The sequence below is a fragment of the Lissotriton vulgaris genome, chromosome 7, assembly GCF_964263255.1.
Source record: "Lissotriton vulgaris chromosome 7, aLisVul1.2, whole genome shotgun sequence".
Lineage (NCBI taxonomy): Eukaryota > Metazoa > Chordata > Amphibia > Caudata > Salamandridae > Lissotriton > Lissotriton vulgaris.
In genome coordinates, this window is record NC_141695.1 from 1,194,079,549 (window position 1) to 1,194,091,709 (window position 12,161).

General features: G+C 43.1%; 1 protein-coding gene across 1 annotated transcript in view; it reads right to left on the reverse strand.

The window, feature by feature from the left end:
• The window catches only part of LOC147703147 (integrin alpha-L-like), a 546,902-nt gene that overhangs the window by 237,911 nt on the left and 296,830 nt on the right, over nucleotides 1-12,161 (reverse strand). The window contains exons 8-10 of the mRNA XM_086931681.1: nucleotides 5,659-5,809; nucleotides 4,916-5,066; nucleotides 827-894 (exon numbers count right to left, since the gene is read on the reverse strand). Of these exons, the coding sequence (XP_086787807.1) occupies nucleotides 827-894; nucleotides 4,916-5,066; nucleotides 5,659-5,809 (370 nt within the window). The remainder of the gene's footprint in view (nucleotides 1-826; nucleotides 895-4,915; nucleotides 5,067-5,658; nucleotides 5,810-12,161) is intronic.

The following is a 12,161-nucleotide window of genomic DNA, read 5'->3' on the forward strand; positions in this document are numbered from 1 at the left end:
GGTATTTGCAGTGTATGTTGAGACTTGTAGTTACTTAAAGTAACTATAACAGGTGAATTTCAGTGTATTTTTAGCATAGAATGTTATGTTGTAAGTGCCATTTTCACCTAACTATAACATCACTTAACCTTTGTTTTTTTCCAATGGTTTTCTAACCTTTTTATTCTATAGCTAACTATCAGTGTCACTTTAATCTTTGTTTTTTTCCAGTGAATTTCTAGAGTTTTGTTTTAATGTAAAGACTCCTCAATAAATAATAGGCAGGCCTATTGGTTTTGTCACGAGATAACCACATCAATATGCAAGACAAGCCTATTGACTTTGTCAAGGAGTCAGGACATCATGGCAATACCTGTCAATAAACACTTAAATAAAGCAATCAGCCCACCCCGAAACCATTTGTATGAACCTGCGCAACTGACACCTCTGTCACCATTTTTGCATGAGAACCAGCCATATAGTGCGAAACTTCTGTAGATAATAGCATGATTGCAGGTCAGGAGTAACATAGTGAGACTAACAACCAGTGACATAAAGAATAATGCATGTGCATATGGGGTGCAGTTCTCTTTCAAGGCAGCCTTGCAGAAGAGGTCACTTAGGAGTAGCGTATGTGCAGCCAGTCATACTGCAAGCCATCAGAATCTAAAATAATCCTGTTTGCTCCCACTTCCCCACTCCTGATCAGTCCCCCTTCTAAATCTATTTTCCTGTAATCCTTACTGGAAAATATCAAATTTACCCTACCTATGTATTTCACTGATCTGCTTTGTCAAATACTCCCTTCTTTCAGTGAAATGGGACAAGGAGTACCATGATCACTCACCGGAGACAATGCAGCACTAAATCCACCAGAGGACAACTCCAGCACAAAGGAAGTTGCGTTGCTGGTACCTTCCGAAAAAGAAAAAGGAGAAGTGTTAACATGATCACCCTATCCCACCCACATTCCATAATCTGGAGGCACAGGTTCCGTCCTTCGTGACTCAATGACAAGGAAGATGGGAAAGTTGATGATGACTTGAAATTACCAGAGGTTGTGGTGGGTTCCTGACCGTAGAGACTTCGTAGAGAGTTCCACCAAGTAAAAGAGTCCTCACCAGTGCCTATCATTGAGCACTCTAACTTCCCTCTGAGAGCATGAGCAAGACTCTTACCCTGAGCTCTTAGTTTGGTCAGGGCCCTCACCCTGTGAGATCCTAGTAAGGACAGTATGCAGAGCCCCTACACCTGTAAAACAGTAGTGTGGGCCGACTCGCTCCACTTAGGATATTAGTCACTGTAGGTCTACCACATATCTGATGTCCAGCCTGACTTACCGTAAACAGCCTGACCCCAGCCTGTCTCAGATTACCTCTCCTTACTGATGAACGTCCATGCTCCCCATGAAAGATCTTGGTAGGTCTTGCAACAACATAGGTCCATCTTACATCAGCCCTCTGACCAATGGAACAAGCTCTAAAATACTGAATGGATGACTGATCCTATTAAAATCTTAAGTAAAGCAACAACTAAGGTTTATTGGTCAAAGAAGATAGAATTTGTACAGATGGGTGTTGACCAAACATGTATTTCTCAATTTGTCTATGGAATGTATACCCCTACTCTCCAGCAGAGGTCTTCAATTGTTTTGCTCAGAGGCCCCCAGAAAGCAAAACATTCTGATGGCGGAACATCACTCCAAACCTTTATGGCAAAGATTGGGGGAGATGGAGGGGCATGGCTGAGTGCAGCTATACTTTTTCTGTAGCGCACATTCCACAATGAATGCAAAACCTATAAACAAGAAAAGCCAAGGCTTATAACAGAGCAAATGCATCAAACAAAATAATGGGGTATTGTGAGTCCCTTGTACTTTTGCCCCCAATGTAACTGCACCTGCAGCACTAATATTCGCTGTGGCCCTGAGTAGCAGGCTATCTCTTCTACCTCCGTCACCCCTTCCCCACCGTGCCTGATCATCACTCCGGTCTTGAAACTGCGTCCCTGTAACTTTCAGAAAAAATTAAGTTCCCACTTGTTGCCATCCTTTTTCCTGCAAAGGTGTTCTCGGCCCAAATACTAGCAAGGAAAACGAGCCTCCCCCTTTTGTTTTAAAGAAATACAATCATAATTGTGATGCAGTGGGCCCTTCAGACCCCTGGACCCAAGTGCCACTGAAGCTGATAGATACTGCCTCGAGTATGGGGCTGTCTCCTCTGCCCTTTGTTAAACACTTGGGCCCCCATTTTGCCTCATTCCTCTACCTGACATCTCTCTAATACCCAAACTAAGGTGTCTCCTCTGCTTCAGTTTCCCCCTTCCTTTGGCCATTACTTTGAGGCCCAGAGCAACACTGGCACATTGCCCACAATGCAAGGAAGAAAGGATAATTAAACAGCCTTAATTGGGATTTAGTTGACCCCTCAAGTCACTCGGCCCTGGTGCCACTGCAGCTGCAGCACCAATGATACCTACAGCTCTGCAAAGCAGGCTGCCTGCTCAGCCTCCTCCACTGGGCCATCACACCTAGATCTGAGGTGCAAAGCAGGCTGTCTGCCCCTTTGTGTACACAAAAAGAGGGAAAAAACCCACATCTCAGCCTGTGTTGCTTGGGTCCTGTTCCATGAACAGCGAAGGTGACCTAGGCCCTAGTACTAGCAAAGACAATGGGCTCCCATTCACCTTTTTGGCTGTAAGACAGACATAATTGGGCAGCAGTCGCCTCTCACACTACTGACCCCAGTGGGTCATTCACCAATACAGCTACTTACACACCAATTCACTTAACCAAACACCCACTCAAACAGCAACGTACTCACCCATATAGACACTTACACATCCAGTCACTCACTCAACAGGCATTCATAAACCCACTTGCTCACCCATACAGTCCCTCACACATCCACTCATCCACCCATACAACCACTCAATCACCCATAGAGCCACTGACATACCCACTCACTCCCAATACAGCCACTCACATAGCCACTCACTCAACCACACAGCTACTCATGCACCCACTTATTCACCAATACAGCTACTCACACACACTCACACATCCAGACAGTCACTCACACATACATACACACAGTCACACAGCCACTCACATAATATATGTTAGAAGTAGTTTCACTCATTAGTAGCTGAATTAGTGGTGGGAAGTAATACTCACAACTTTACACTTGTTTTAGATACATGTGGTACATGAGTACAGTCTTTCATCTACACCACGTGAATTTGATGTCTACACAGTGCTTAGGATGCTTGTCCATGAATTATCAGTCTATCTGTTGTATGCATGTAATGCTTGTTTGTGTTTAATGTTTTGCGGGTACCTAGGGACCTAGGAATGTAGGGTGGCGACAAAGGTCAGGACATACATCAACATAGTGGCACGTGTAACGTATATATGCCACCAGAGGATCCGATGTCCGTCCTGACGAATGCCATAGATTCTGTTGAGCCACTAGGCAGAAACATGTTGACAGTTTAGGGGGGTTGGGGAACTAGCTCCCCTACTCCCCACATCTGGTTTTTAATACCAGGTAGCACTCCTCAAAGCATAAAGGTTAGATTGGAGTACCACGTCGGCTTCTGTATTTAGTGATTTTAGGATGTAGTTCCGCTCTTCATCAAACCGGGTTTTTGAAGAGCGTTGGGAGCCCTATGATGAAGCATGGCACATGGTGGTGGGTGAGGACATCCCGTCACATTTTTCTGTATGTTTGGAAGCAGGCTAGTATGGCATGAATATGTTACATAATGTGATAGGTTAGAATAATTAAAAATCACTCAAGTGGCCTGTGTTTAACACATGTTTACATACATTGTCATCAGAATCAATATTTATATGTGTATATAAGGATGCCATTACACTTTATTCATCTAAAGGAATACTGCTAGTGGTTGAGTCTATGTTCTTAGCTTCAAAAGGTTCTTTCTTTAGCTATTCACCCAAGTAGTTTTACAAAACAGTTCAAAGGCAGCTGGCTAGAGTAAAATAACTGTTCAAAGGCGTCATGTAAATGCAAGTAGGTACGTACCACCTCTTATCTTTCCTACAATCCCTTTCCATTCAGTTCTCTCCACCTTCACTTACAGAATGCCTACTTTTGCTCCCACTCATCTTCACCTGTACTCCATGCATCTTACTTCCATCCCTTTCTCTAGCGCTTCCTGTCACTACTTGGAATCGCATCTCCTGCACTCCGCACATATGCATTTATACACCGTGCCTGTGCTCTCGCACCCCATTCCTTTCTTCCATACTACAACAATCCCCATTCAAAGGGCCTCATTCCAAAGTTAGCGGTTGGACACATTCCACATGTGTGGCTCAGGAAATACTTCTGCCTCATCGGCGGAGGTCAGTCCCTCACATTATGAGTTCCCTGACATTGTGCTTTTTCTTTTGAGGAAACTCCTGCCAACATGGCAGAAGCTGTGTCAGGGTACAGCTTTCTGTGATGGCAATTCCACCATGGCTGGGTTGCCAGGTAGAATTGTAATCCTGTGAGGGCTGCATACAAACCACCAAAATACCTATATCACAAATGACCCTGACATCCTCAGATATAGTGTTTTCTCACTGCATGGCAGTGGCAGGGGGCTCTGATACAGCAGAAAATGGGGGCAGCTAATCAACCATAAACAGATGCTCATTCAAAATCATTGACATGACTGCAAAATCATCTTCCTGGTGGCACAACAAGGATGGCTCTGACATTTGACTTGTTGCCTTGCCCAGGACTGTGGACAGAATTAGCGGGGAACACAGAAGATGGAAGCCGGACATTTGCTTTCAAAATGTGCCATGAATTTCAGAGACTAGGTTTGATTCTACATCTCTTCTTTTGAACCTCTGTCTTTGATCCACAATCCTCTGCCACCAAAGCACTTTATCATAAGTGGTCGACTCCCATAAGTTTCTCACCCTCAATGGCAAACAGCTTGCTCTGGATCTCTCCGAAGACCGTCTCTAGTTTCTCGAAGCTGTCCAGAACCTTGATGTGGTAACTTGGAGGCTTGGATGCAAAGACCTCCAGGTAATTCCCCACCGATAGTGCACCAAAGTTTGAGCCAACCTGTGAAAGGAATAGAGAACCAAGATTTGAGAGTCAAGACCCCTCGAGGTAGGCCAGGTCTAGTTGTATTAAGTATGGACAGAAAGGCGCTATATAAAGGCAGGGACACAGTAGTAAGCTGCGTGTACAGGCCAGGTGACTCCCAAAGAATGCTTGAGCTGTGTATGCAGGGCACTTGAGGTTCATGTGTAGAGATGCGTGAGATTTCTTGGGGTATATGAATTTGGTGAGCAGGATATGTTTGTAGTGGGAGATCTTTGTGAACAGGGTGTGTGATCTGTATGTGTGTGTATCTGTGTGAGTGAGTGATATGGGCTAGGAACTCTGGCTTGTTTTACTATAAATTATGTCTGGCTTGACACAGCCTTAAACTAGAAAGGACAGTTTTTCAACTGACATGATCAAGGCAAGATCTATCATACAGTAAGGTTAGCTTTCTGGTCTTAAGAACGCTTTAATACTTACTCAAACCATGCCAATATTTTAGGTGATTGGGCTCTCTGTGTATGCAGGGCATGAAAGCTCTGTGTGTACCAGAATGTGTTTTTACACATATGTTAACCTCTTTTCATTCTCTCAGTCTTGTCCTTACCCCGATGATGTACCGGATAATGCCCATTTCGTCAGCAGTTTGAATTACGTTTTTGTGGAATGATGCGTCATTTGCTTCACCATCTGTAATCATGATCATCACTTTTTTGGCGTCTGGGCGACTGCCGCTGCTCGCAGTGAAAACATTGTTTCTGTTTGAAAGAAAAGGATAACACAAAGATCTCATAAAGCCTATCCACACCTGAAACCTAAACTTCTGTCCCTTATGCCTTAGGCAATATCTGGCAGCACAGTAGCACCTAAAGTAGCGGACCCCCCTCCCCTAGCGCCTTGAGACCCTCTGGGTGAGTAGTGCGCTATATAAATGCTTTGATTGATTGATTGAATGTGCAGAAAATAGTGCAGGGGGCATAAGTTTTCCTTCAGATCCTGCTGAATGCCTACATTTCTGAATACCAAGGCTGCTTAATACTAATCCTGCTTCATGCCTCTTCCTGCTACTAGTCTACAGTGGTCTCTTTGTCTCAACTCTTGCAGGTTCTCATGTATCAAGGCTTGTCTCTTTGCCCTTGTTTTTCTATCTTGGTCCTTCTTTCTTCCTTTTCTGCCTTTCCCACACTTGCCTTGGGTCAAAGCCTGATGATGAGACACCAGCCTCAGCCCACAAAAATGAGTGCCGGTGCATGCTCACCACATGGAACCACAGGCACAGCTATAATCGCTTAAGTTTACCTTCACAATTTGCAATTTCTGTTTTTGGTGTCACACGGAGTCCCCTCCACAGACTTAATTTTTCACGAGGGAGGTGACAGTGAGTTTCAGAACATGTAGTATTACGTTTCATACTTTGTGGGAATTAAAACTGATTCTCAGTACGCTCCCCAGGCAAGCACCACTGAGTGAAGTTCAACTAAATCCAAATGTTAATGACTAGGACAGTGTAAGAACATGATCTGACTTTGCCAAAAGAATGACTTCTCTCTTCTGAAGGATGTCAGACCCCATCAAATTGTCCTTACCGCCCACTTCGTGGATCATCATATCTGTGATTGGAGTACTGTGATGTCTTAAGTTGCGTTTAAACTGTCAACATCACGTCTGAAAAGAGAGGCAAATCACTAATGGGGGCACTATAAGGTGACTTCCAAGATGGCTGCAATCTGACCTAGTTTAGGCAGGAGGAGTTATATTTATGTCTGACCTACTTTCACCAGCCGTATGATTTAAAAAAACGACATATATACAGGTATAATTCAACCTTCTTCAATCACTGGTCTGTTCACGCGTCATTTACATTTTTGTTCGTCCAACTTTAGAGGTTGGAGAGTCACTAAGCGGCTCGAGCCAGGCTCTGGTCAAATGCCTGACACTGCCTCAGTTTAGACCGTCGAGCCCAAAGCAAGCTGAGTCTTCGTGTGGTTTATGCTTGTCATGCACTATAAACTCCATTTCAATAAAAAAACACAAAGGTTAAAGCTTAATTAAAGTTAGGAAAACTTTCTTTCCCTGTCCAAACCAAGCTTAAACTAAACAAACTTTTGAAATGCTACAGTTATACCTTTCATTTACAATTTATCCACCAACACTTATAGATTCTCAAATCATAATTTGTCACTACACAGTGTGCAGTAGAGTGGCGAATTATAATTAGTGTTGTCTGGGTAGCGAGCTGAAAAGAGTGTGTAATGAGGAGCGCTATTTATAACTATTCGAAGTTGGTGAATAAATTGTAAATGAGTGTTATAAATATAACTGTAGAATTGTGATTCTCATATTAACATGTCTAGAGAATCTGGATTTCATTAAAGACACAGAGTCTGACATTATGCAAGATCTTTTATTGTAGACCCAAGCAGCCGCATACATCACAATAGATAAAGTTCTAAAACAGAATAAAGGCAACACATAAAGCCCATGAGACAGCAATAATCTGCCTCTTTTAAATGAACAGTTCAAAAAACGAAGAACTTGAAACGTCTTGAATCCAGGTTAAACTTCAGATGTAGAACGAATGAAGAAAGTGAAGGATGGCATCAATGGATGACGAAAAGAAATCCATCGATGAGAATGATAAAGAACCAGCAATCAAGGATTTTCTGAAAAGAGAGTAAAATTAAGTCTAGAAAAATAATTTGCAAAAAAGCAAAAATTCCAGTACAATACAGTAATAGAATGCATTACAATGAAATATTATAAAGAACAATGTAATACAGTAATAGAATGCAATACAATGAAATATTATAAACAACAATGTTAATGAAACACCACCACCAGAGGGTGGGAGGGAGAGATAATGTCAGCCTCCGTGTCTTTAATGAAATACAGATTTTCTAGACATGTTAATATGAGAATCGCAATTTCATCACAAGACCGGAGGCTACATTATGCATGTTGGTAACTTTCCAAAACAACATTAGACATGTGTTCAATAGGTTTACAATAATGACGTGCAAAGGTACTGGCATTAGACCAATCAGCAGCCTTAAGGATGTAATCCAACTTACCTCCAGACCAGAGAGATTTACTGGCTTAGCGCCTCTTAAAGAATGAGCTTGAAATTTGTCAAAGTCAACGCCAGCAAGACTCATAGCAGTTTTGATCCATCTAGCAATAGAAATGGAGGAATTTCCTTTGTGGGGTTCAACAAAGGAAATAAGCAATTGATTGACGCCTTGAGGACGAAGATGAAACATCCTCCAATTTTATTCTTTCATGCACTCCACAACACAGAGTTTAGGACAAAGGTCGAAACGAGGATAAAAGATAGAGTCAGACATAGTTTTAGTTCTCTTAAAAATATCAAATTTTACGCCAAAGACATTGTAAGAATGTCTTGAAATTTCCAGAGGTTTGATGTCGGAAGCTCTTCTGCAAGAGACTAGACACAAAAGAGTGGCTAATTTAATAGAAAGGTTTTTTCTGTTAAGAAGCAAATTAGAAGGCTAATAATTGAAGAGATCGAGAACTAATTTGACGTCCCAAAGGGTCTCATAGCTGGCTTTAGGAGGTCTCCTTAAGTGGATACCTTTCATGACTCTACAGATAATAACATTTTTACCAATAGTCTTCCCATTGATGAGAGAAAGAACAGCAGAGATAACAATTAATAGATCTATAACTCAGGCCCCTCTCAAATTGTTCAACCAGGAAGTTGACTATGTCAACAATAGGAGCCTCCAAGGGATCCAGGTTCCTTTCCAAGCACCAACGTACCCATACTTTCCAGATATTATTGTATCTGTAGTGTGTGCCATGTGCCCAAGATTCCCTGAGGAGGGTTGAAGCCGTCTCCAAAAGGCCTGAGATTTCGTTAGATCTCCTGACACTTTCCAGACAAGAAGGGATAAACTACTGTTCAGAATTAGGGGGTGAATTTGACCGTCTATGTCGGGGAGAAGATCTCCCAGGGAAGGAATTAAGAAGGGGAGACTGAACATCAGTTCCAGAATGGTCGGGAACCAAGCCTGAGAGGTCCAGAAAAGAGTTGTCAATATGAGGCAAGATTGTTCTTGTCTCACTTTCTGAAGGACCCTCTGAATCATGGCAAAGGGAGGAAAGGCATATCCCCGGATGTCTTGCCAAGATTGTAGGAAGGCATTGAATGCCAGAGCACCCGGGTCGGGCATCCAGCTTAAGTACTTCCCGATTTGGAATGTCAATCTGCTTGCAAACAAATCTATATCTAGAGGACCCCAGATTTTGTTCAGGGTGTTGAATACAGAGACATTTAGTTTCCAATCGCTGTAATCCATAAGGAATCTCCAGTTTCAATCCACCTAGAAGTACGCTTCTCCCGGAAAATATTCAGCTTTGAGGGATATCTTGTGCTCCAGACAAAACATCCAAAGTTTCTTGGCAAGGTTCAATAAGTCCACAGATTTTGTTCCGCCCAGACGGTTGATATAAGCTACAGCTGACATATTGTCTATCTTCAGAACGACGGACCTTCCCTGAAGGGAGTGTTTGAAACTCATAAGGGCATAGAGCCCGGCGGTCAATTCCAGGAAGTTGATGTGGTGAAGAGATTCCTCTCGAGACCACAGACCACCAGTGTTTTGATTGAGTAAACAAGCTCCCCAGCCATGAAGGTTCGCGTCTGATTCCAAAACAAACTCTGGTTTTGGGCCAAAGATTGCTTTGCCATTCCAAGCTTCTAGATTGTTTAGCCACCAATTCAATTCTGAGCGGGCTTCTAGATCCAAACAAATCCGGTCTCCGTACCACAGTCCTGATCTCAGAGCCCTTGCTTTGATTCTCTGAAGGGCCCGATAATTGAGGGGTACAGGGAATATCGCCTGGATGGAAGACGATAGAAGACCTAGGAGTCTGGCAAGCTCCCTCAGGGATAGGTCTTGATGTCTCAAAACATATCTTATTTCTTTTTTTCTTTTGTATATTTTTTTTGAGGGGAGAAGGAGAAGACAGCCTATTGTGTCTACTGTGAATCCTAAGAACTCTATGGACATTGTGGGAGTCAAAGATGATTTTTCTTTGTTTATGATGAATCCCAAATTTTCCAGAAGATTCATGCTGAAATTCAGATCTCAAATCAGTTGATGAGGATCTTGGGACATAATAAGGATGTCGTCGAGGTAAATAATTAGACGAACTCCTCTTGATCTTAGATAAGATACGACCGCCCTCATAACCTTGGTGAAGCACCAAGGGGCGGAAGAGAGGCTGAAGGGAGGTGCTTGAAATTGGTATAATTGATCTTTTCAAAGGAACTGAAGGAAGGGTTGATGAACCTTGGCCATGGGGATAGTAAAGTAGGCATCTTTCAGGTCTAGTTTGACTAATCAATCTTTTTCTAGTAGAAGATCCCTGAGAAGATGGATGCCCTCCATCTTGAAATGCCTGTAAGTCAGGAACTTCTTTAGGTCTCGCAAGTTGATGGCGGGTCTCCAACCTTTCTCCTTTTTTTCTACTAAAAAGAGGTTGCTTATGAACCCCAATTGATCGATTGGGACCTCTAAAATTGCACCCTTTTGAATCATGGAGGAGATCTACTCCTCTACAATTTTTTTCTTGGTCCAATGACACGTGAATTTTCCTGGGAAAAGAAGTTTGTATGGGTGTATGTGTGAAGTCTACCATAAAACCCTTCACCGTGTTTAAAACCCAAGAATCTTGAGTAATTAATTTCCAATTCGTTAAAAAATGTTTCAGTCTTTCACCCACCTTGAGGGGGGAAGAAGGAGAAGGAGAAACACTCACCTGAGGGTATGTTTGAGTTGTTTGTTCCGCGAGGTCTATAACCTCTGCCTTGACCTCTACCTCTTTTTGGGTAGAAATGTGGGGTATTGAATTGCTGCTGGTATCCCATGCCGAAGCCACGACCTCTTGAATAGGGCCTCTGATTGTAGCGGCCGGAAGATTGGCCCCGTCTTCCAGCCCGTACAAAAAGGCTGTTGTTAAAAACTTTGGGCATGTTTTGTTGCACTTTATCAAGTGCGGTGAATGTGGAAACATATTTCCCGAGAGATTTTATCAGATCTTCTCCGAATAACAGGCCTTTAGGATTCTTCGAAGGTTCTTTGTCGGCCAGGTCTCCTAATTTTCCCTTTAGTCTTGTAAGGACAATCCTACGTCTCTCAGAATTAATGCTAGCATTAGCATTTCCCAGGAGGAAATTGACCTTCTGGCTCCATCCTTTAACCATTTTGGTATCTAGTGGAGTACCGTTGATGTGGGATTCCTCGGCCGAGACCAGGATCCTAGCTAGAGGACCCAGAACATCCAGGAGACTTCTGGCATCCTTTGAAAGACTTCTCTACTCCCTTTCTTGGGCCACGCCCAAGTTTAAATAAAAATTTGATAAGTTCTGGGTCTAAATTAGGCGTATAACATACTTTGGCCTCCAAGGAAGGCCTCGAGCACTCAGCTCTAAGAACATTTCGTGTTCCTCTGTCAAGGAGGTTTCTGAGCCACTTCTTGATAAACTTTGACACATGTTCTTGTGGTACCCAGTCCGAGCTCCTAGGAGGTTTCAAGTTTTGTGGAGAAAGCATTTCCTCTCCCAACGGGTGAAGGATTGCACTCTTAGACGAGGAAGGGAGATCATTCATAAATTCATCGAAGCCCTCTTGATTATCATTAGGATCAAAGACGTATTTGTCCATAAATTCAGAGAAATCAATTGACTCGTCATCCTCCATATTAAATTTTGTGCCGCCAAGGGCACCCTGGGCGTTCAAGGCGCGAAGGCCTCCAGTGTTAGACGAGGTGCCAAGACCTCCATTGCCTGTCGAGGTGCCAAGACCTCCCGAATGGTTGCTCTCCACGTGATTACTCTTCTTAAGTTTCTTACCCCTTGAACTTCCGCTAAACTGAGAGTGGGGATGAGTGACGTCCTCTAATGGGAGTGGGCGTTTAGATGCCAATAGTTCAGACAAGCTTTCCATCATGCAGGACTTAACCTCCATGTGGAGCATTGCCTTAAAGGACCCTTTGTCCAGACCTGGGGTAGGGGCCGATGCCCCATCAGAATCTGATTCGGACATGATAGGGTAATTGAAAATGTATAAATAACAAGGGCTAGAA